Source organism: Triticum urartu, chromosome 7A, assembly GCF_056163025.1.
Source record: "Triticum urartu cultivar PI428250 chromosome 7A, HENAU_Tu73, whole genome shotgun sequence".
In the NCBI taxonomy this organism is placed as follows: Eukaryota; Viridiplantae; Streptophyta; class Magnoliopsida; order Poales; family Poaceae; genus Triticum; species Triticum urartu.
The window spans coordinates 150,766,370-150,792,169 of NC_141879.1; the positions used below are offsets into that span (position 1 = coordinate 150,766,370).

General features: G+C 46.5%; 2 protein-coding genes across 3 annotated transcripts; one reads left to right on the forward strand and one right to left on the reverse strand.

Moving 5' to 3' along the window:
- Nucleotides 1–730: 730 nt before the first annotated feature.
- Nucleotides 731–1,739, forward strand: LOC125522871 (uncharacterized). Its single transcript, XM_048687919.2, has one exon. The coding sequence runs from the start codon at nucleotides 965–967 to the stop codon at nucleotides 1,424–1,426; it is 462 nt and encodes a 153-aa protein (XP_048543876.1). The 5' UTR covers nucleotides 731–964; the 3' UTR covers nucleotides 1,427–1,739.
- LOC125522870 (uncharacterized) lies at nucleotides 1,720–9,488 on the reverse strand. 2 transcript variants are annotated; one of them, XM_048687918.2, is made up of 15 exons: nucleotides 9,198–9,488; nucleotides 8,501–8,577; nucleotides 7,775–7,933; nucleotides 7,279–7,492; nucleotides 7,111–7,197; nucleotides 6,881–7,023; nucleotides 6,603–6,683; nucleotides 6,011–6,075; nucleotides 4,817–4,992; nucleotides 4,314–4,444; nucleotides 4,128–4,215; nucleotides 3,336–3,552; nucleotides 2,897–3,003; nucleotides 2,015–2,787; nucleotides 1,720–1,852 (listed from the first exon to the last, which is right to left on the reverse strand). In XM_048687918.2, exons 1-14 carry the CDS (start codon nucleotides 9,363–9,365, stop codon nucleotides 2,311–2,313), a joined length of 2,190 nt encoding a protein of 729 aa, XP_048543875.1. In that variant the 5' UTR covers nucleotides 9,366–9,488; the 3' UTR covers nucleotides 1,720–1,852; nucleotides 2,015–2,310. The 2 variants fall into 2 exon arrangements, with proteins under 2 accessions (XP_048543875.1, XP_087390752.1); XM_087534626.1 differs by lacking the exons at nucleotides 8,501–8,577; nucleotides 9,198–9,488 and adding an exon at nucleotides 8,072–8,491.
- Nucleotides 9,489–25,800: the final 16,312 nt, after the last annotated feature.

Sequence of the window (25,800 nt, forward strand, 5' to 3'; positions counted from 1 at the left end):
GCAGGAAGGAGCAGCAGTCAAAGTCGGCGAGGGTGGCAGTGGTGAAGAGACCGGGAGGAAGCAGAAAGAGAAAAGGCGGTGGTGGATGGAACGGAGACGAAGGAGGTTTGACGCAAACCCGGCCTGCGGGACTGAGAAGAGGAAGGTCTGGTCTTGAAGATAGCGCACGTTGAAGCAGCACGCAGCCCCTCCAATGAAGGCCTGGAGAAGAGCTCCGGCGAACAGTTCATCGAACCAGAGCTTAGGGGAGGAGATGGCGAGACAAAGAAGGTGATCTGAAGGTTCAAAGCAGGAGGCGGGCAGGCGTGTAAGGTGGGCGAGATTGACCTCGTCACCAAGGCCCAGGAAGAGGCGCAGAGACGCATGAGCCAGGTCGACGTACCGTGGCGAGTGGGAAGCGAAGGCCGCCAGCAGGGGGGCGGGCGGCGCTGCGGGCAAGGGAGCGGACGGCGGGGAGGGGAGGGGGGAGGAGGAGCCATCTCCTGCCGATAATGCTCCTGATTCCTCAGCCATCATGTTGTAGTTTGTTCATTACGCCTCCACTCAACAGCACAAACACTTTGCAAGATCTTTTACGGCTAAACAGCTCCTGACTGTCCCCCGCAAAAAAAAAAACTATTGACTGCAAAGAGAAAAAAAAGAGCTCTTGACCGCAGCCGACTGCCGCACTCAACGGGGCCAATCATCCGGCAAATGCCCATGCCACCAATCACACACACGCGCCTCACACTCACCCCACCATCCGATCGGCCACGCCCCCCAGGCACCGTACGGCGCCCGACGCGGCCAACTCCCCGGCACCACCCGCGAAGCTCCCCGCCCCGCTGCCAGAACGGCCAATAAATAGGACGACGCACACGCCCGCATCCCATCGCCACCACCACGCGCACGCGCACGCGCACGCGCACACGGCCACCGTTAGTCTTCCAGCCAGCCGGCATCCTCCGAGCTAGACGGGATCGCCATGGCCGCGGCGGGCAAGTCCAAGGAGGCGGACGCGGCGCGGTGCAGGAGGCACCCGAGCCACCGGCACGCGGCCGGCGTCTGCCCCTTCTGCCTCAGCGACCGCCTCTCGCGCCTCTCCGCCGCCGCGTCTGCCGCCGCCTCCGAGCCGTCGTCGGCGTCCTCGTCCGGGGCGGCGAGCGTCGCGTCGGCCCAGACGGCGCCGCCCTGCCGCGAGGCGCGCCGGGCGAGGCTGGGGATGCTGATGCGGCAGGACGTGCCGGAGGCGGCCGCGGGCGGTCACCACGGCAAGAAGGAGGTTGGGACTGCGCCAGCCGAGGAGAAGAAGCCGGCGAAGAGGGGCAACTTCTGGACCCGGCTGCAGCAGGCGAGCTGGTACAGGAGGGACGGCTGCTCGGTGGCGTCCGTGAAGAAGGGCGCCGCCGCCGCGCCGCCGCACAAGCGGGCGGCGTCGCTGTTCTGAACCTCCGGCGAGCAGGAGGCCGCGCGGCCAGTCGGTTGAGCGACATTTGCTCGGTTGGTTGGTTGGTTTCTGGTTCTGGGTCGTGTGCTGTGCTGTTCCGGAGCGGAGCCTACGTGGCCGGATGGATGGATGGATGGATCACCTGCTCTGCTCGTCTAATCCGGCGTCTTTCTCGCTGTTTCTTTCGGGTTTGGTGCGCGGTTGTTGGAAGAGTACTAGTCTTGGTGGATGGAATGAAGGACAGCCTAATGGCTCGTCCATTTTTGTACAGCACAGATCATCGGTCTCCAATGAAAGAGCTTGCGTTCGACTCGATCGCGTTGTTCGTTTGTTTGTTCGTTTCCCCGTCGCCATCGAACTGGTGGATGTTTCCTTGTCGTGCTGGCGAGATTCACTAGCTCCGTAGGTTGCATCTGACAGCTGAGCCTGTCAACATTGTACAGTTTTGTTGGAATAAGCGTGTTGGTTTTGCTTCAGAGGCAGGCAAATAGGAAGCAAAAACGATGAACACCTTTTCGCAAAAAAAGAAAGAAATAAAAGATGAGCACCTAGTAGAGCTCCGAAACATCAAAAGTGTTTGCAACTGACCTGTTTTCTTGAACACCAGGGACGAGCCTTCGCCATTTTGGGACCATCACAGAACTGGTTTCAATTTGATGTTTACATCCTTCGCCATTTGACGCGAATTTGTGACCTATGTACACATTCTACCCCTTCGTTTTCTCTTCGGGGATCCTATACCGTACCTAGGTTTTTCTATACCTTCTATACCATTTCCGAGGGACTATACATTCTGTACCTCCCTTTCATACTCTAACTTTGGACATGTCACAGTTCCAAAAAAAAAAAGGAAAAACTTTGGACATGTCAAACCACCTCATCGATCATCGAATCGCTCGATCCGTTTCGAGGGCGCTGTCATCCTCGTCAAGGTACTCCACATCCGCCCGTGGGTTGCTCGAGTGACGTTTCAACCCCCGGAAGATCTCGTCCAGCGAGTCCGACGTCGACGAGCTCGTGCGCGACAGGCTCGAAGGAAGCAGCCTCTTGGCACTCATGCTCGATTTGAAGCTCCGAAACCCCGCCTTCATCGAAGCCCATCTCGACGCGGTTCCAGCTGATAAATCTGGCACCACACTAACAGGAGGAGATGGGTTTTCAGAGTCCCCTGCTTCGAGCAGAACAGAGGTGGAAGTGGAACGGGTTTCCTCTTTCACTTGTTTAACTGACTTTTGACTGCTGGGCTGTTCTGTGATGGAGGAGTATTTGTGGTCAGCGTTGACACCATATTTTGACTGGGCTCCTCCTTCCCTTTTGGGAGAATGTGGAGCTGCTTTTATCACCACCAACTTTTCTACACCCTGTGGAGAACAGATAGATAGAAGTATGAAATGAGAGTGAGGTCTCCAGGCACCCTAAGAATTAACAATCATGGTGGACAAGCAGACGCCCAGAGAAAAAAATTCACACCTGTAGCATGGTTCCAGATTCAACGTCTTCGCTAACGGAACTGAAGTTTCTTGCCAATGGAGTGACCTGCTCGCCGAGTTTGCGCGCTTGCTCGATCCAAGATCTTTCTGCAGATGAAACACATCATATTCAGGCAGGCAATACCATCTGATAGGAAAAGCTAAGCTAGTGACTGAGCAGCAACAGGCTTGACTGAGAAAAAATGATTGATTAAAGGTTCGACCAGTCAAACGGGAAACACCAGATTATTTATGCTGCTCCCCTTCTCGAAAAAAAACATATATTTGTTGCTACCAGTTCAGTTAAAAATTATTTGCAGAAGGAATACCGTACTGAAATCGTGTAAGATCAAGCGGTATGACAAAAAAAAAAACCAAGCATGTGTGGACTGTGGAGTGAAAGAAAAGATATCCGTCAAGATACATGAGCAGCGACTTACCTTTCTGCAGAATCATCACTCCAGATGGATCAAATCCGTTTGTATCCTCTTCTTCCTCGGTCCAGAATTTGAACCTTTTCCAGCTTCCAAATATTTCGAACAGATAGCCGAAGAAATTGCCCGCGACCAGTATAGTATAAACAACCATAATGAGTGGATATATTCTGTTGAAGTTTCTCCCAAAGAAAGGAACTGCATCATCAATGCTCCCCATCCTCTGCATAATAGCACAAGAGATTATTTATCCAGCAGTTAACTAGGGCTTATCTAGCAGGTAAACAGTAAGCATGTAGAATAGGAAGCAGCTGAACTTTTGCATCAAAAATGAACCAACACTGTGTTATCACCTAGACACAAGAATATCAGAACTACTTGCTGCACATTATTAAGGTAAACAGTAGCCAATCCTCTTTTTTCTTCCCATGAGCAAATTTTGTAGTAGAATGAAAGCTAATGGAACTATGGGAGTACTGTTGAATGGAAAGTCTGGGTATGATTTGCGCTATAGCAGGTGATTTTTTTTTGTGCTACTCATTTGTACTGAGCTCAGATTTGTGCCATAGGTGGAATTTGTCAGAAACAGCTGCATGTCCCTGTAACTTTCTTGGTTAGAATTCCCTTTTTCTCCAACAAAATGGAAAACAATAGAAGACTATCGCTGCTTTTGTATTCCCTACATATCGACAAAACCTATTCATGAGGAGGATTGCTTAAAATCTACAAATTCATGAGGAGGAGTACAAAAGAGTGGTAACAAGCAATGCAGAAAAGGAGCATATCAAAAACTATTACCTTCTCAAAAGTAGTTCTAACATCACCACCAAGATGAACGAGGTTCAGAAAGTTGTAAGAAATAGCAGGTGCGTATCTTGCAACCATTCTGAAAAAACACATTTGATGCAAAACTCAGGACAGCGTGCAAAAAAGGTTGGATTGACGCCCTTGAAACATCAAATAGTAGGAAACCGGAAGACTTACGAGCAGATCATAAGCAGGCTGACAGAGCTAGTTTGTCCTGGAGTCAGTGAATAGACCACCATCATCCCTATCCTAAAGAGCGGATAATATGTGCAAATGCACATGTACATCAGTGGAGCAAATGCAACAACCTGTTAAGTGGTATTAGCAGGCAAAGCGTTAAAATTAGTATTTCAAAGGTCATTTCTTTCATGATGAATGTACAAGCAAGTAAAGGTATATGCATGTGACTAAACAGTCTTGCAAAAGAAGTATGTTTACACCACAGACTTTTTAAATGTGGTCATTGCGTGTTTTTTCTTCCAAATTAATGGCAAGTGCACCTTCTACAGAATTGATTTTTTTCTGTATATGTACAGCTATAAGAATAGAAATAAAGTGGTGATTATCGGTGATCATAGATAACAAACTTCCCATAAGTTGGCTGCAAGCTGGAGGAAATATTTCAGATTCTACTTCAAACACAAGGCAATGCTACACACTTAAATTAATTAATTTCTTACCTGGACTAAAATTTCTTGCTTTCCTGCAGCATTTATAAGAACAGAAAAAAGTGACAAATGGACACCAGTTGGCAGCAAAGTGGCCTCAGCCAACAATATGGCAGCTGAGATGCAACCAAGGAGAACAGAAAGAACTTTCAGGAGTCGGTTTAACAGTATACAGCGCCAAATGAACTCTGAAAATGTGAAGGTGTTCGCAAGTCAGTTCCATGAATTTAGGACAGGCCAGGGAGATTAACATAAAATTGTTGGTGTGTAGGAAAGCTCTGTAAAAGATCCATTGGTATTGGGCCTATGCTAACTTGCGTGAGCGGTTCAAGCTTTATTATGCGGAATCTACATGCTAGTGGGATTTTCTTGGTGCAATCTGTGTATGCGGCTCTAGTCAATTCCCACTTCCACTTCCATCGCGAACAAATTTGAAAATTTGAACTCCCTCTGAAAATTTAAATATTCTTGTGGTACTTGAGTAGGGTAGTCATAATAATAAACAGCAACTTGGATTGGTAGTAATTTATTTTATCAGGAGGAAGATTATATTCAACACCTCTTTTTTGGTTGCCCTTCAGCTTGTTTTGCATGGCTTTTAACATTGCTCCAACTCATACTGTAGTTCATATTTTTGAGGATTGGCTAAGAGGACAAAGTGGGGTCTAGTCTCCAATTTTGCTCAACATTTGACTAACAGAAATTATCTGATCCTATGAAGGTTGGAGATTACAAATGGAGCTCGGGCGCCATATAGCCCGAATTTTGAAAATTTCAAAAATTATCATTTTATGTTTCAATAATTATGAAAAAACTTACACATGTATATAGGGATGTATACTACATGTTTGCAAAGTTTCATGATGAAATATGTTTTGATGTGAGCTGCACAAAAAAATAAAAACAAAGTCATGAATTTCTAGCAACATATACTATTCACTGAAGAAGTTGATGATTTTTCTTTTGTAGATCACATCAAGACGTATTTCATTATGAAAATTTACATACATTAATTATACATCCATCTCTCTCTGTGTGTGCTTGTTTAAGAAAATGAGACTTAGAAAATTGGTTTTTGATTTTGCGAAATTTCGAACTCCATGGGACTTGGGAGCCAAAAATTCTCGCTCATGTAAGGCATTTTCAATTGGCACGCTGGTAAAGAGATATGACAAGATATTCCAAATCTGGATTGTAGGAACATACCTATATGGTCAAGGAAGGATCCTAGTGTGCCTGATCGACTTTCCCTTAAATCTGATACATATTTCCTGTAAGAACAAACAGAAAGTAAGTTATCAGTGCTTCGAACTGATGGCCCAAAGATTTGGCATGAAGATAGCTGATAACCAGCTTGCAATGCATGCTGATTGTTGTGGTGAGGGTAATATTAACAAGTATAGTTTACTAACATTTTAAGAATGTCTACAAAATGGCACACAATTGGGTGCGTGTTCGAGAAAAAACAGTATTTGTTTATTATGTTATTTACTGCTTTCTCCTACATGATAACAAAGCCAACCAAACCTGCTTCACAAATATGCAACAGTGCAATACCCACTATCATCCTCGATGGACCAAGTAATCGCTTCAACTGACTATTTAGCGGCGGTGTAAATACTACAACATATCTCCCCGACATAGGTTACCACAGTATATGGTTGAACAGAGCAAAACATAAATCAAAATATTTCAAAGATTTCTCAGAAGTTGTATCAAGACATTAACAATCAAATTTATGCACAAACTGACAGTTTGACACAACCATTTATCTGTAAAGTAAGAAGTCAATACGTACCATCCGTCTGCATCATGTTGCTCATAATTTGTCACTGTGTCTTCCAGTTCAAGGGCTTCCATGACAGAAGTCGTATATTTGCTGCAAACAATCAAGTACGGTTAAATAGTTACAATTAAGAGCAGCAAAAATATGGTCTGGAATTGTACAGAAAATGAGCGCAACAAAATTGTACAAGGGTGTGAATTTTATTTTCGAACTTTAGGAGTTGTTTGCAAGAATTTAATCATAAATGCACACTAAAAGATACTAAGATGTGCTAGTTTAGCATATTGTACCTTTTACACCTACAGTACTCCTCATGAGCTATCCTAAGTCGACGTCGAAGTGCAGCCATCGTTTTCTCGTCAGTATCATAATCCATATCATTTTCTGCTAGTTTGTTTCCACCAGAAAGCTTGAACAGTGGGTCATCTCTCAGCTGAAGAAATAGATTTGAGCTTGTGAGTTATTATGAATAATTAAAATATGTAAATATCAATTTATAGCGGTACCTGGGCATCCATACCATTTGAGCTAGCATATTATCAATAATATCCATAAAAGGCCTTAGTGGGTCACGCTTGGACATTTGTTTTGATGTGGCTTGAACAACCTTAGACAAGGAAAGGAACATGCCTTAAGAAGAATGCAATAATCATGAGATGACAGTTTAAGAACCCAGAGAAGTACATACAGTGATTGTGTTGCAATATTCTTGGCGAGCATTATCAAGTTTTACAGTCATCTTTGCAACCATGTGAGAGAGAATTTTTTGACGGCGAGTCCAATCAGCATTTCTCCATATATCCTTTGGAATTTCGCTCAAGCCAAAACCAAGAAGAAAGGCACCTGTCACTAGTCCAAAGGTATTTGAGCATGCCATAGCAAAGCCCAAGATAGCACCACCCCTGCAAACAATAGCATTCTTTCAGCGAAGAAAAAGTTGAACCTATTCTCCGATGATCACAAATTGGAATGAAGACATGAAAACAATTGGTGAGAAGAATTGAAATAGTTCAAACTGGATAAAGTTCAGACTGAAGAAGTTATAATACAGTTCCTATTTGTTCCACTAGAGCAGACCCAAACAGCTCAAATCAAAAATCTCACATATGTCTGAACTACACACAGATATTAGATGGGTCGTACAATATGTAAGCGCAGTTGAGACACGAAAAATGAGTACATACCAATCATGATGCATGATTATAATCAAAACTATTCCAAAAAAGCCGATAGATCCCACAATTTCATAATAGAGCAAGTTCGCTCGGATACTGGTTTTCAGCCTTTCTTTAACTGTGAAATCTCCAGCATCCTCATAGCCTTTAATGGTAGGAATGATAGCCCTGTTCAGATGAACATAATTTGACATGAGAATTAGTGTTGTATTTAGAAAAACAACATAACTACTGGAAAGAGAGTTCTGCAAGAAAAAGGGGCTCCACCCGAAAAACATTGTGCAATTAGGCAGATGAGGTAAGTACCTATAATCGGAATCGCGCAAATTAAGGAGAAAAAGAGCAACATCAACAAAAAGAATGACAGGATTTTGTCATGCTGCCTACGATAATACTCCATTGAGACCAGCTCCAAAAGAAGTTAAGGGATGTCCAACAGTCAATATAATATGCAGTCATGTTCAGATAAGGATGTAATATAGTTAAGTTGACCGAAATGTTTGGTCAAATCATTAAACTACACAAACCAACGAAGAAGCGTGCGCTCAAGAAGGCTAAGCATATGTGCCATTGACCGATTCGGCAATTGAAAACCAAGGCAGCAGTTTCAGACCTTACATGTCATGAAAAGGACACTTCAAGTTTTCACCTCATCATTTTCTCGAAAAAGTTTTCACCTCATCATTAGCCAGTTAGCGCACGAGTCAACACAAGTTATTGTGATCAGTAGCATACCATGCTAGGACAAACGAGCTCCAATAAGACCAGCTCCAAAAGAATCCGACGTCACCCTTTTGGTTGCCGGTAATTGTCTGTAGTCAGGTAATGGAATAGGAGATCAGAACACAGAACAATAGTAGAATAGAAGAGTCTACATCAGTAACCATGTATGAGTACAATGTAACAACAGTACGGCATTTTGCCTGCCTTCACATTACAATTCTATCAAGAATAAATCCGTACCTGTTCTAAAAAATATACATATATACCAACTGTAACGACGAATTTTTTGGGGGTAAATATCTGAAGTTGGAGGACCAGGGCAAACTCCTTAATCCACAGCGTTACGGATGTGAAACCCCATTTCACGCTTGCAAGTTTCAGCACAAACATCACAAACACGCCGACGAACCGCGACACCCCGCATTCTCACTTCTACGCCAACACGCCATGAATGGACTCACGATTCACGAACGCTGGCGGCTCATAAAAAATCTCTGTTCTACAGCGCACCACAGTACCCAATTCCATGCCACTTCCCAGACCGGCAGTTGATGATGCCGAATCCGCACGCACGGGCAGGAACAACCTAGTTTCTCGATTCGCCGGAATGTCAATTACCAACTACAGTAGCAATCGCACAGCGACACCGAGCGAGGAGCAGCAAGCAAGCAAGCAAACCGAGATAGAGGAGGCGGCGCCGGGATCGCACCGTGTAGATGTCGGTGGGGACGAGGATGACGAAGGAGAGGGAGCAGAGCCAGGCGTAGCCGACGGTGGCGAGGACGTGGAGCGGCACGGCGGGGCCGGCGAAGTAGCGCAGCGTGGCCGCCACCATCCCCACCGTCAGCGGCAGCGCTATCAGGTAGAAGACCCACATCTCGCCGCCCCGCTCCTCCCACCGGCCGCCGCCTCGTCTCCCGTGCGTCGTCGATGGGCGGAGAGCGGAGAGGCCGAGCGGGAGGGACGAGGTCGGTGGTGCGGCGTGGCGGGGAATGAAAAGGAAGGAGGCCACCGGTTAAAAAGCGTGGGCGCGGAGGCAGCTCGAGGGAGGAGTTGGTGGGGCCGGACCGGTTCAGCGGCCTACGTGGCCCGGAGTGGGCCCGATTCCCCGGCCCGCTGAGGTAAGCACGCTGCACACCCACGCGCGCGCGCAGCCCCTTTCCTTTTGGACTTGGACCGCTTCCCGGTCGCCTCCTCCTCCCTCCACCCGGGCCGCGTCCAAAAGAAAGCTACCGACGAGCAAAATGTCCTGGCCCAATCAACCTTGCAGGAAAAACCATACTACTACTGACGCAGTCATCCTAATAAGTACTCTGCGTACGGTCGTTCTCGGGTAATTTGGCGGAGCAATTAACAAGTGTTTTCGCTAACACGGACCGCGTCAAGAAGAACACGGTGGTTGTTGCTCGCTGCAGGATGGAAGGTACGGGGCTCAGTGCATCATCATTCATCGCCCCGGCGTAAGTTGACAATCCGAACGCATGCTCGGCTAGTCGGCTGCGGACTGAATCAACATGTATGCACAGATATACTACTGTCTATCTCAAAAAGAGAAAAATGCATATACTACTGTCAAGCTGGTTGGTTTCACCAACCTGTTATTACTTATTAGCAGTAAGGAAAATTAAGAGATGACTTTGGATCGTCTGGTCTTGAGTCGTGAGGGCAAAACTGTAACCATCAGTCACTCGTAGGCATCGTTTGGCGCTATGGTCAGGTGTTGGTCATTCAGATTAGTAAAGGTGCCTCTAGCTAAACACGCTTGTCCGTAGTTTTCTAGGCGACTCTGGTCCATGGTTTCTAGCATGCATGGAAACAGAAACACTAAACGGATCTTAACGTATGAAGGCTTGACCCGGGTTTGGGCTAATCTCCCTTGTTTTGGTATTCTGTTGCAACTTTGTGGCGGTTTCTTGAAGGGAAACCGATTATGGGGCATGTTGGTTAAAAAAACAAACATATGAAGGTTTCAATGAGGCCCGCCAAATGAATGCAAATTTCTCCCTTATAGCGAGATGGCGTTCTCATATTTGGCACGCGTACCTCACCACGCCCGCTTAGTATAGAATTTGGGCCTGCCCAAACTAGCTCAATTTTGGTTTTGAGAAGGCTGTAGAACCTTCCCAGATCATTTATTTTGTTTCTCCTTGCGGCTTTTCTTTTTCTTTTTCATTTTTTGTCATTTCCTTTCTTTTTACCTTTTTCATTTTTATTATTTTTCTTTGATTTTCTAAAATCAGTGAACAAATTTTCAAATCGGGCTGGGTATTTGCCGAATTAAAAAAATCGTCATATTTTTGAAATTGTGAATATTTTTAAAATTCATAAACATTTTTCAAATCAGGGTGGACATTTTTTGATTTCAACATCTGTTCGTCGAATTCAAAATATGTTCATCATATTTCTGTAAATGCGATCATTTTTCAAATTCATGAGCATTTTTCGAATTTCATGAACATTTATTAAATTGTGTACATTTTTTGGAACTCGCAAACAAGTTTTTTGCATAGGAGAACATTTTTGTAATTAAGGAACAACTTTTGGAATTCAGAAACATTTTTTGTTTTCGATGACATTTTTAAATTCTTGATTTTCTTGAATCAGTGAACATTTCTAAATTCAGGAATTTTAAAAATTGTAGAGCAATTTTTTAAATTCCTGACCATTGTTTTCAATATTTTAAACATTGTTAACAAACCATTTTAAAACATGATTATTTTAAATCACACATTTTTATAAAATTGATAAAAAAATTGAATTCACTATTTTTCCAAATTAAAGAGAATTTTTTAACATAATACACATTTTTTAAAACCGGTTTTTTTGGATTTTTAGAACATTTGTACAAAATTCACTTTTTTGGAACTAGTAATTTTTTTAAATTCCTAATTATTCCAAAGAAGAAAAATAGAAACAGAAAAAAGCAGCAAAAAAAATGAAACCGAAAAACTGGGTGTCGTCCAGCCCCGTGTAGATGCCGTGGAGGAGGCGAGCTGCTGCGAAGCACAGACAATGCACGCTGCGGCATGTGGCGCACAATGCTGCTGAAAGGATCGATATGGTTGACTAGAGGGGGGTGAATAGGCAACTAACAATTTTTAACTTTTCTTTACCAAATTAAACTTTGCATCAAAGTAGGTTGTCTAGATGTGCAACTAGGTGAGCAACCTATATGATGCAACATCAACGAACACACAAGTAAGCAAGAGAAGTAACACTAATAAACTTGCACAAGTAAAGGTAAGAGATAACCAAGAGTGGACCCGGTGAAGACGAGGATGTGTTACTGAAGTTCCTTCCTTTTGAGAGGAAGTACGTCTCCGTTAGAGCGGTGTGGAGGCACAATGCTTCCCAAGAAGTCACTAGGGCAACAGTATTCTCCTCACGCCCTCACACAATGCGAGATGCCGTGATTCCACTATTGGTGCCCTTGGAGGCGGCGACCGGACCTTTACAAACAAGGTTGGGGCTATCTCCACAACTTAATCGGAGGCTCCCAACAACACCACGAAGCTTCACCACAATGGACTATGGCTCCGTGGTGACCTCAACCGTCTAGGATGCTCAAACATCCAAGAGTAACAAGATCCGCTAGGGATTGATGGGGGAATCAAATTTCTCTTGGTGGAAGTGTAGATCAGGGCCTTCTCAACCAATCCCGAGCAAATCAACAAGTTTGATTGGCTAGGAAGAGAGATCGGGCGAAAATGGAGCTTACAGCATTAATGGAGCTTGGAGGTGGAAGAGGTAGTCAACTAGAGGAAGAAGACACCCCTTATATAGTAGAAGAACAAAGCCAACCGTTATTCACCAACTCAGCCTGCGCAACGCGGTACTACCGCAGGGGCACGCGGTACTACCGCAGGGCCCCGCGGTACTACCGCACACGCAGCAGAGACCAGAATAGCCCAAAATGCACTAAGGCAGAGGGCGGCAGTACTGCTGGCGTGGTACTACCGCGCCCCCTTGCGGTACTACCGCAAGGCAGGGATTGATCAGAGATGGGAAGGAACGAATATAATAAATTACATCAATGGCTACTTCCGCAGAGTTGGAGTCGATGCAAAAACCCGACGCGGTAGTACCATAAGCCAGCAGCGATACTACCGCGCTAGGCGCGGATGAAAAAAATTTCATCCGCCCCTTACCGCCGCATACTTGCGAAACTAAGCCAGATACCACGGTACTACCGTGCCCAGTGCGCGGTACTACCGTGATGGGTGCCACCCACTAGGGAGAGGGTGACAACATCTGGACTCCAGCCACAGTACTACCGCTTGACAGGATGTGGTACTACCGTGGGAGCTTGCGGTACTACCGCTCTGAGGAGCAGTACTACCGCACACCCTAGTTCAGCAAGCACGAGCAATATTCGCATAGACAAGGAAAACATAGGATGCTCCAAAGGCTAGAAGAAAAGGAGGTACAAAGGAAGATGTGTACGTGATGAATCCACCCACCCTTTCCGACACGGACCCCCTCTTAATAGTACGGCTTTCCTACGACTCAATACCACCGAAAAGAAACATAGAGAAACGCCATCTTCCATAGCCTTCGAGGGGAACCAACTCATCTTGTGCCTAGTCAATATATATCTGAAATATTTGATGCACATGATTAGTCCGCAAAAGTATTGTCATTAATCACCAAAACCAACTAAGGGATAAAATGCCCTTACAATCTCCTCCTTTTTGGTGGATTGATGACAACACGGGATTTGCACAAGAGTATAATGCAAAGAGCAAGGGCAAACCCCAAGTCTCTAAAATATAGACGGGCTCCCACTAGATGTGTGCTATCTCGATGAGTGCTTTGGACTGCACGGCACACATACTAGGATCAACACTCCCCCTATATTTTATAGACATGGCATATCTTGCAATAAGGCTAAAACTAAGCAAGATAGGGAAGAGCATAATGAAATAAGCACAAGATAGAATAAGCTCACTATGGTACGATAGAGTGCATATGTCTTACACCATATGATAGAAGGACTCACAAGCACAAACCAAAGCAAACGACATACACGAAGTTCAACTGACCCAAACACGACACAACTCACAAATCCTACATTCTCTCCCCCTTTGGTATCAAGACGCCAAAAAGACAGAGAGGACACCTACAACAATAGTGGTGGCTCAAGCTGAGTGGTCACTTGCACGCTCCCCGTCAGACTCGGCAGCTGGGACGGACTCTGCTGCCTCTGAGTTGCGCATACGCTTGGATCCCGTGTTACGACTTGGATTGGAGCGGCGAGCCGGAGCACCTGAGCCACCACCTAAAACACACACCACAAAACAACCACGCATGAAACGCGAGAAGGATCAATGCAAAGACCACAACAAAATGGGTGAAACAAGTAGACATAGCACGTGAGAAGTGCCCCAAGAGGGATTTGAGACAACGGTAGTAGCGTGTGTTGCGCCACGTGCGGTAGTACCGCTCCAAGGAGCGGTAGTACCAGCGACGCGGTAGTACCGCACTAGTAGGGCGGTAGTACCGGACGCGCGGTAGTACCGCACCTGAAGAGAGGTAGTACCGCACGGTTGCAGATCCGTAACGGCCACGGAGATCTGAGCACAACCGTGTCAACACGCGGTACTACGGTCGATCAAATCCATCACGGGACAACTATAGCAAGTACCATCACTACACAAAACCACTCTCCTATATCCTACTCTTGCAAAGATTTGACCTAAAATCGCACGAACAACTTGCATCTCCCCAAAACCTAAAAACAACAAGACGAACAAGAAAAAGGAAGGGATTGGGGAGAAACCTTGTTCCATGGCAAGAGGGAGTGGTGGGGAACGATCCCACCGGTTAGAATCCGAGGAGAGCGGCCGGAGACGAAGATCCGGCAAGGACCTCCGGTGTCGTTCTTGAGCGAGAGAGAGAGAGAGACGGAGTGGGGAGAGAGACGAATGGGTATGGGGGAGTTAGAACTCCCCCTGCCCGTGTTTAACCCCCCCACGCCCCTCGACCGCACGGTAGTACCGCACGTCATCGCGGTAGTATCGCCCCGGGCGGAAGTACCGCACCGTGGCTTTAGTACCGCTCCCCTAGGCGGTAGTAAAAATTGTTGTCGCGCCGGGTGTGGAAGTACCATGCACTTCTCACGCGGTAGTACCGCACGTCATTGCGGTAGTACCACCCGGGCAGAAGTACCGCACCAAGGCCGTAGTACCGCTCCCCCAGGCGGCAGAAAAAAATTCTGCCGCGCTGGGTGCGGAAGTACCGCGCGCTCCCCTCGCGGTAGTACCGTGGCAGGCCGTGGTAGTACCGTGAACTCAAGAAAGAGCAGTTTCAACCAACCGAGAGAACACCGAAGCAATGAACCTTCAAGCGAAAGACCACACTAACGAGCTAACACAAAGGACAGCACAAGCACAAGCTCGGCATGAAGGAAGAGAAGCAAGAGACAACACAGACCAAAAACGAGACACAAATTCTCCAAGGAGAGGGCGGTGGCCGGAGCCACCTATGTTTGAGTCAATTGGTATGGCACAGCGAAGAATTATCGTTGGGCCCATGACCAAAACTCGTCTTTGAAGCACAAGTACCATAAAAAATGGCTAATGTGAAAGAGTTGATCGCTTTATGCATAATGGGGGAGGGAGAGTTCATTGAGAGAACAACACTCCCCCTATGTCCATGCCTACACCTAGATTAGACAACAAGTTGAGTGAGGTGGGGTGTGCAAGGGTTCAAGCAACATTGCTCGAATCAATGATATTTAGCTCATGCTTTAACTCGCGAAATCTTGCTTCATCCAAAGGCTTCGTGAAAATATCTGCAAGGTTATCATGGGTGTTGACGTAGTTGAGCTCGATCTCCCCTCGCCTAATGTGATCCCGGATGAAGTGATACCGAATCTCAATATGCTTCGTCTTGAAGTTTTGCACCGGGTTGAGAGAAATCTTGATGGCACTTTCATTGTCACACTAAAGAGGCACTTTGTCACAAATGACACCGTAATCCTTTAAAGTTTGCCTCATCCATAAGAGTTGTGCACAACAACTACCGGAGCCACATACTCCGCTTCAGTGGACGAGAGAGATACGCAACTTTGCTTCTTGGAAGACCAACTCACCAAAGAGCAACCAAGAAATTGGCACCCTCCGGAAGTGGACTTTCTATCCACTTTGTCTCCCGCCCAATCCGAGTCCGAATAACCTACAAGCTTGAAGTTTGCTCCCCTTGGGTACCATAAGCCAAAGTTTGGGGTATGAGCCAAATATCGAAAGATTCTCTTGACCGCCACAAAGTGACTTTCCACACTCAACATGATATCCGGTCTAGATGTACAAAGGTAAAGCAAGGAGCCAATCATGGAGCGATATACCTTTTGATCCACCGCTTTACCATTGGGATCAATTTCAAGTTGGCACTTGGTGGGCATGGGAGTGGAAGCCGGCTTGACATCACTTAGCTTGAATCTCTTGAGAATTTCTTGAGTGTATTTGGCTTGGTTGATGAAGGTTCCTTCTCTCATTTGCTTCACTTTGAATCCAAGAAAGAACTTCAACTCTCCCATGGAAGACATCTCGAACTTTGAGGTCATGAGAGCGGCAAATTCCTCATTGAAAGCTTTGTTAGGGGAACCAAAGATAATATCATCAACATATAATTGGCACACAAACAACTCCCCTTTGACATTCTTAGTAAAAAGAGTGGGGTCGATTAGCCCAACTTCAAAACCACGGTCTTGTAACAACTCGGTAAGGTGGTCATACCACGCACGTGGGGCTTGTTTAAGGCCATAGAGTGCCTTATCGAGTTGATACACATGATCGGGAAAGTAGGGATCCTAGAACCCGGGGGGTTGCTTGACATATACCAATTCATTAAACGGACCATTAAGGAAAGCACTCTTCACATCCATTTGTTGAAACTTAAAGTTATGATGAGAAGCATATGCAATCAACATGCGAAAGGATTCAAGACGAGCAACGGGGGCAAAGGTTTCACCGTAGTTGATACCCTCGACTTGGGAGTAGCCTTGTGCTACCAAACGAGCCTTGTTGCGAATGATAATCCCATGAGCATCTTGCTTGTTCTTGAATATCCACTTGGTTCCAATGATATTGTGGTTCTCCGTTGGCCTTGGCACCAATCTCCACACTTTGTTGCGCTCGAAGTTGTTGAGTTCTTCATGCATGGCATTGCTACCTCTTGAGCACTGCGTTGGATTTCCCCGAAGAGGAAGGGATGATGCAGCAAAGTAGCGTAAGTATTTCCCTTAGTTTTTGAGAACCAAGGTATCAATCTAGTAGGAGGCTACGCATAAGTCCCTTGTACCTACACAAAAACAATAGCTCAACGCAACCAACGCGCTTAGGGGTTGTCAATCCCTTCACGGTCACTTACGGAAGTGAGATCTGATAGAGATGATAGATAATATTTTTGGTATTTTTGGTATAGAGATGCAAAGTAAAAGTAAAAGCAAAGTAAAAGCAAAGCAATAATAAAGTGATGGAGATTGATATGATGATAAAGAGACCCGGGGCCATAGGTTTCACTAGTGGCTTCTCTCAAGAGCATAAGTATTCTACGGTGGGTGAACAAATTACTGTTGAGCAATTGACAGAATTGAGCATTGTTATGAGAATATCTAGGTATGATCATGTATATAGGCATCACGTCCGAGACAAGTAGACCGAAACGATTCTGCATCTACTACTATTACTCCACTCATCGACCGCTATCCAGCATGCATCTAGAGTATTAAGTTAAAAACAGAGTAACGCCTTAAGAAAGATGACATGCTGTAGAGGGATAGTTTCATGCAATATGATAAAAAAAACCATCTTGTTATTCTCGATGGCAACGATACAATACGTGCCTTGCCGCCCCTTCTGTCACTGGGAAAGGACACCGCAAGATCGAACCCAAAGCTAAGCACTTCTCCCATGGCAAGAACAACCAATCTAGTAGGCCAAACCAAACTGATAATTCGAAGAGACTTGCAAAGATAACCAATCATACATAAAAGAATTCAGAGAAGATTCAAATATTATTCATAGATAGACTTGATCATAAACCCACAATTCATCGGTCTCAACAAACACACCGCAAAAAGAAGATTACATCGAATAGATCTCCACGAGAGAGGGGGAGAATATTGTATTGAGATCCAAAAAGAGAGAAGAAGCTATCTAGCTACTAGCTATGGACCCATAGGTCTGAAGTAAACTACTCACACTTCATCGAAGAGGCTTGGATGATGATGTAGTAGCCCTCCGTGATCGATGCCCCCTCCGTCGGAGCTCTAGAATAGGCCCCAAGATGGGGTCTCGTGGATACAGAAAGTTGCGGCGGTGGAATTAGGTTTTTGGCTCCGTCTCTGATCGTTTGGGGGTACGTGAATATATATAGGAGGAAGAAGTACGTCGGTGGAGCTTTGAGGGGCCCACGAGGCAAGGGGCGCGCCCTCCACCCTCGTGACCGCCTCGTGGCTTTCTTGACGGAGGGTCCAAGTCTCCTGGATCTTATCTGATGAGAAAATCACGTTTCCGAAGGTTTCATTCCGTTTGGACTCCGTTTGATATTCCTTTTCTTCAAAACCCTAAAACAGGCAAAAAACAGCAATTCTGGGCTGGGCCTCCGGTTAATAGGTTAGTCCCAAAAATAATATAAAAGTGGATAATAAAGCCCAATAATGTCCAAAACAGTAGATAATATAGCATGGAGCAATCAAAAATTATAGATACGTTGGAGACGTATCAGGCATTGAGCCAATCCGGATCTTCGAGCGCCTCATAAACCTTTTGGGGTTCAACACAAGAGACAAACGCGTGATGTTCACAATAGTTTGCTAATTGTCTACGAGTGCTTACTCCCTTTCTTAAGCTTCCAAGCACATTTGTCATGAGATGATCCTTGGTGGAGAGCTTGGAAGCAATCTTAGTGGCACGATGCTCCAATTCCTCCTCGGGGGTGAGAGGAGGAGTGGTCACTTGATCATCTTGAGCGTCGTCTTGAGCTTGTTCTTGATCTCGAGGAAGCTCTTGATCTTGAACCTGCTCGGAGGGGAGAACTTGGCCTTGGGCATCACTTGATGTTACAACACCATCTTGAGATTGACCTTGCCCTTGGTCTTGTTCTTAAGGTTGAGGGCCTTCACTTTGTTCTTCGGAAGCGTGTGGGTCTTGGGTTGGCGAAGGTTCCACTTGAGTGGAACATTGTCCTTCTCCTTCGGCCACAAGGGGTTCCTCAATGTGTAGGATATGACCAACACCCATTCTTCTTATGGCTTGTGGAGGAATTTCATCACCTACATCACAAGTACCACTTTGCTCCACTTGGGAGCCGTTATTCTCATCAAACTCTACGTTACACGTTTCCTCAATAAGTCCCGTGGACTTATTGAGAACACGGTGAGCATGAGAGTTTGTAGCATAACCAACAAATATGCCCTCATAAGCTCTAGCCTCAAATTTAAACAAACGGACACCTTTCTTGAGAATGAAACACTTACACCCGAACACCCGGAAGTACTTGAGGTTGGGTTTGTTATCGGTGAGTATCTCATATGGAGTCTTGTTCAAGCCTTTGCGGAGGTAGAACCGATTAGATGCATGACATGCGGTGTTGATGGCTTCGGCCCAAAAGTTGTAGGGAGACTTGAACTCCGCCATCATGGTCCTTGCCGCATCCATCAACGTTCGGTTCTTCCTCTCCGCTACACCATTTTGTTGAGGGGTATAAGGTGCGGAATATTGATGCTTGATTCCCTCATCACTCAAAAACTCATCCAAGGTGTAGTTCTTGAACTCGGAGCCGTTGTCACTTCTTATAGTCAAGATCTTTGTATTGTGTTGTCGTTGAGCTTCATTTGCAAAGTCGATGAAGGTTTGTTGGGTCTCGCTCTTCCTACTGAAGAAATATACCCAAGTGTATCTTGAATAGTCATCCACAATCACCAAGCAATACTTTCTACCACCAAAACTATCAAAGGATGGAGGCCCAAAGAGATCCAAATGAAGGAGCTCCAAAGGCCTCTTCGGCTAGATGATAGTCGTGGGAGGGTGAGCCTTCTCATGTAGCTTTCCTTCGATACAAGTACTGCAAGCACAATCTTTGGCAAAACTAACATTTGTTAGTCCACGGACATGGTCCCCCTTGAGAAGACTTTGCAAAGATCTCATATTGACGTGAGCTAAACGGCGATGCCAAAGCCATCCCACGTCAACCTTAGCCATTAGGCATGTCGCGGTCTTAGTGGGTCGCTCCGAAAAGTTAATCACATAGAGACCGTTCTCGACATGCCCAACAAAGGCTACTTTAAGAGTCTTGCTCCACAAGAGGGCCACGGTATCAATATCAAAGAAAGTGGCAAAGCCCATAAGTGCTAGTTGACGAACGGAAAGTAAATTGTATGCAAGGGACTCAACAAGCATGACCTTCTCGATCGTAAGATCATGAGAAATGACAACTTTGTTGAGTCCCAATACCTTAGAGGACGAGGCGTCACCCCACTCGATGTTGGCGGGCATGGATGGAATCTTTTGCACGTCCACCACCAAGTCCTTGCTTCCGGTCATATGATTAGTAGCTCCACTATCGAGCAACCATGATCCCCCACCGGAAGCAAACACCTACAAGTGATCAATGCTTGGTTTTAGGTACCCATTTTGTAATGGGTCCTTTGATGTTAGTAACAAGGGTCTTAGGAACCCAAATCGACCATTCAATGTACTCATAAGGAGAACCAACAAATTTGGCATAAACATGCCCATCTCTAGCACGGCACAATACATAAGAAGGGTTAAAGTCGCCGGCTTTGTTGGGAATGGAAGCGTTGCCCTTCTTGGCATCACTACCCCTCACGGAGTTCTTCTCCTTCTCCTTAGTAGCACCCTCTCCCTCCTTCACAAAAGTTTGCTTGAGAGGAGGAGGTCGTTTGGCCTTGTCATTCTTCTTCTTGTTCTTGGACTTGGGCACGTACCCAATCCCTTCCTTGGCCACAACTCCCTTTTGGTTGGTCAAAAGGTCGTTGAGATTCTTCTCGCCTTGTATGCAAGACACAAGAACTTTCTCAAGTTGCACCTTTAGCTTAGCGTTCTCCTCAACAAGATGCACATGCTCACAACATGGGTTTGCATTATCAATTAACATAATATGAGGAAAAGTGGCTTTCTCCTTGGTTGGTTTTACTTGAAGTTGATCATGAGACTCTTTGAGGCTAGCATGAGCACCCTTCAAGACCTTGTGAGCCTTGTCAAGTAGGTCAAACTCCTCTTTGAGTCTAGCAAGATCAACCCCAAGCTTGGCCTTCTCGGAGTTTAGCACATGAGAGGCAACAAGAGCGTGATCAAAATCTTTCTTTAACTTAGCGTGATCAACGTTGTGTGACTCCTCAAGAGCCAAACGAAGACCACAATCTTCCTCAAGAGCATTGGAAAGATCCGAAATCTCATCGGCATAGTAACGAATATGCCCCTCCATCTTGGAGATAGTATCTTCGTGAGCCTTCATCATGTCATTGGCTTCACCAAGTTGTTCCAAGAGAGCAACAAAATGCTTCTTGGATTCACCCTTGAGTTTACCCATAAAGGACTCAAACTCATTTTCCTCCACATTGGATCCCTCATATTCATCAATTCAATCCGTCAAGGAACGATTATTAGTGATGGTAGTTTTGATGTTGGGGGTTACCTTGTTGGTGGCTTTAGCCATGAGGCACTTGGCGGTGATGTTCTTATTGGGTGAGTCGAAGAGAGACACTCGTGGAGTTTTTGCAATGGCAACGGGGGCCATGGAAACCGACTCACCATCTTCTTCATCATCATCATACTCATGGTACTCTTCTTGAACCACCAACGCCTTGTGAGGGGTCTTCTTGGTGAAGTTGTTCTTGTTGGGGAAAGACTTGGCTTTGTCCTTTCGGATGAGCTTGCCACCATTGTCTTCCCTCTTCTCATACGGACACTCCGCAACAAAATGGCTCACATTGCCACAATTGTAGCAAGTCCTCACATGTTGCTTGCTCTTCGTGCCACTTGAGTTGTTCTTGTTGAAGTTTGGCCTCGAGTTCTTCTTGCTCCAAAATTGCCTTGAAGCAAGTGCCATGTGTTCATGATAGGCATACTTTGTATCTTCGGGGTTGCTTTCCTCTTCTTCCTCTTCTTCTTCTTCAACACAAACCTTGGCCTTCAATGCAAGGTTGGGCTTCTTTGCCCTTTGAGAGCGAAGCACCGCATTGCCGGCGGTCTTGTCCAATATGTTCATAGCCACAAACTCATCCAACAGTTCACTTGAGGTCAAGGTGTGGAAGTCGGGCCTTTGACGAATGACGGAGGACATGGCCTTGTGGTAAGGCATCATTGCCTTGAGGAATATGCGCTTGATCCAATTGTCATCCGTGTCCTTGCTCCCATGATCTCGGAGTGAGACCGCGAGTTTGGTTACTCTCTGATAAAGCTCACAAGGTTCTTCATCTTCTTTCATAGCAAACTCATTGGCTTCATCTTGCACTACTTCATAGTTGGAGCGTTGAATGCTTGCACTTCCCCAGTAGAGAGAGACAACACAAAGCCATGCATCTTTGGCCAAGGCGAATGGCCGAAGATGAGGTAGATCTTCGGGTGGAATTGCATCTTGGATGATGAAGAGAGCATTCTCATTGAATTGATTATCCGCGGCTTCTCGAGGAGTGAAGTTGCTTGGGTCATGCGGATAGAAACATTCTTCAATGATTCTCCAAAGATTAGTATTCACATGATTTAAATGATGCTTAAAGCGATAAACCCAAGAATCAAAGTCCTCATTTTTCACAATCTTAGGGGGAGGACCGGCATGATTCAAATGAGTGGAAGGAATCGTTCCACCATAAACGAGTGGTGGTTCCACATGGGCAAAGATGCCGGTGCCATTTTTACCACCAGAAGAAGGAGCCTTTTCACTACTAGCTTCCCCCTTGTCGGGGTTAGCATCCGTCACCTTGTCAGTGGGATCACCCACTTTCAATGGTGCGGTGGATAGTTTAAGCCCTTCAATGAATTTAGTAAACATGCTTACAACCTTAGTCATCATTGAGGTTTTCTCTCCAAGGCTACATTGAATTCCTCACGGGAGACCGAGGTTCCCCCATCACTCGTAGAGGAGATCGGATTCACACCGGGGTGCTCCTCCACACCGTCTATGGTGTCAACCATACTCTTCGGACGGCAAAGTCCTTAGTAAAGAGACGAGGCTCTGATACCAATTGAAAGGATCGATATGGTTGACTAGAGGGGGGGTGAGGGAGTCCTGGATTAGGGGGTGTTCGGGTAGCCGGACTATACCTTCAGCCGGACTCCAGGACTATGAAGATACAAGATTGAAGACTTCGTCCCGTGTCCGGATGGGACTTTCCTTGGCGTGGAAGGCAAGCTTGGCGATGCGGATATTCAAGATCTCCTACCATTATAACCGACTTTGTGTAACCCTAACCCTCTCCGGTGTCTATATAAACCGGAGGGTTTTAGTCTGTAGGACAACTTCATCATACAACAATCATACCATAGGCTAGCTTTTAGGGTTTAGCCTCCTTGATCTCGTGGTAGATCTACTCTTGTACTACCCATATCATCAATATTAATCAAGCAGGACGTAGGGTTTTACCTCCATCAAGAGGGCCCGAACCTAGGTAAAACATCGTGTTCCTTGCCTCCTGTTACCATCCGGCCTAGACGCACAGTTCGGGACCCCCTACCCGAGATCCGCTGGTTTTGACACCGACATTGGTGCTTTCATTGAGAGTTCCTCTGTGTCGTCGCTTTTAGGCCCGATGGCTCCTTCGATCATCAACAACGATGCAGTCTAGGGTGAGACTTTTCTCCCCGGACAGATCTTCGTCTTCGGCGGCTTCGCACTGCGGGCCAATTCGCTTGGCCACCTTGAGAAGATCGAAAGCTACGCCCCTGGCCATCAGGTCAGGTTTGGAAGCCTAAACTACACGGCTGACATCCGCGGGGACTTGATCTTTGTCAGATTCGAGCCACAGCCAAGCGCACCACACTGTCTCGATGGGCATGATATAGCTCTTCCGCCGAACAGTGCCTTGGAGGCCGCACACGCATCGGTTCCGACCATTGATTCGGAGCCTACTGCACCGATCGAGGATCAGCGGTTGGACGCTGCCTCAGGGGCTGCGATCTCAGAGGCGATTGAGCCGAACTCCAGCCCCACACTCCGCATGGCCCGTGACTCCGAGGAGCCGGATTCCTTTCCGAACTCCGAGCCCCCCGCACCCCTGCCGATCGAATTCGATTGGGCGCCGATAATGGAGTTCACCGCCACAGACATCTTTCAGCACTCGCCCTTCGGCGACATCCTGAATTCTCTAAAATCTCTCTCTTTATCAGGAGAGCCCTGGCCGGACTACGGTCAGCAAGGATGGGATTCGGATGATGAAGAAATTCAAAACCCACCCACCACCCACTTCGTAGCCACTGTCGACGACTTAACCGACATGCTCGACTTCGACTCCGAAGACATCGACAGTATGGACAACGATGCAGGAGACAACCAAGAACCAACGCCTATAGGGCATTGGACAGCCACCTCATCTCACGATGTGTACATGGTGGATACCCCTAAAGGAAGCAACAACGAGGAAAACAGGGATGGAAAGAGGGATCGATCTCTCGAAAAACAATCAAAGCGTCAGCGTAAACGCCGACCCAAGCCCCGCCTCGATAAAGACCCAGCCATAGAGCAGGATGAGCCGGTAGACGACGAGCATGCCTTAGAGCAACCGTCCCAACAGGACAACCCGGATAGAGAAACCGAACATCCCTCCCCCGGCGAAAATGGCATTCTGGACGACCCTACGCCGGACAAGCCCACGAAGCAGAAGAACCTCCACAAACGGCTCGTTGCAACCGCACGCAGCCTGAAAAGCAGAAGCGGAAGCTAAAAACTGCGGAAGATGCACTCAGGATCAGATGGAGTAAAGTAATCAATACTGCAGACAAATACGGCGAGAGTCGCCGCACTAAAAGCTATCCGAAGAGAAAGCTACTGCCTGAATTCGACGAGGAGGCCTTAGAGCCCTCGCATTCCAAAAGTGAGAAAGCCACACGGTCGGATAGACGACCCCATGGCCAGCATAAAGCGGCAAGCAGCGCCGCACTTAAGCCGGCATGCGACCCACTTAAGGATTCGCATCATGGCCCAGCCAGGTCCATTTACGGGCCAAGAAAGCAAGCTCTCGTAAGCAATGCAATAAAGCCATTATCAGAATCCGGCACACCCAAATACAGGGGTGCCGCACACCCCCTATGTTTCACCGATGAGGTCCTGGATTATGAATTTCCAGCGGGATTCAAACCTGTAAACATAGAGGCATATGATGGAACAACAGACCCTGGAGTCTGGATCGAGGATTATATCCTCCACATACATATGGCTAGAGGAGATGACCTCCACGCCATAAAATACTTACCCCTCAAGCTTAAAGGGCCAGCCCGGCATTGGCTCAAAAGCCTTCCTGAAAACACAATCGGAAGTTGGACGCTTTCCGAGCAAATTTTCAAGGGACCTATGTCTGCCCTCCGGATGCAGACGATCTTAGTCACATAACTCAACAGCCCGGAGAGTCAGCTCAGCAATTCTGGAATAGATTTCTTACTAAAAAGAATCAGATAGTCGACTGACCGGACACTGAAGCCTTAGCGGCTTTCAGGCATAATGTCCGAGACGAATGGCTCGCTAGACACCTCGGCCAAGAAAAGCCAAGAACAATGGCCGCACTAAGAAGCCTCATGACCCGCTTTTGCGCAGGAGAGGACAGCTGGTTGGCAAGATGCAGCACCAGTGACCCAAGTACATCCGAAACTAGGGATGGAAACGGAAAACCGTGACGCAATAAGGACCGTCGCCGGACTAAGGAAAAAAGTCAGAAGAGCACGGCAGTCAACACCGGATTCAAAAGCTCACGACAGAATCAGAAAAAGCCGCCCCTCCAAGATAACAGGGACGACCTATCCAACCTAAACAAAATCTTGGATAGGATATGTCAAATACACAACAGTCCCGGAAAGCCTGCTAACCATACCCACAGAGATTGTTGGGTTTTCAAACAATCCGGCAGACTCAACGCCGAACACAAGGGGCTCGACACACCAAGCGAAGACGAGGACGAACCCCAAAAGCAGAGTACCAGGAAACAAAAGAATTTCCCACAAGAAGTAAAAACAGTAAACTTACTCCACATAACAAAACGTGCGGCGCCCATAAAGGTACGCGCCCCACGGCCTATCCCAAAGAAATCCCACCACTGGTTGTCAAAACCAATCATCTTCAATCATCTGGATTATTCTAGA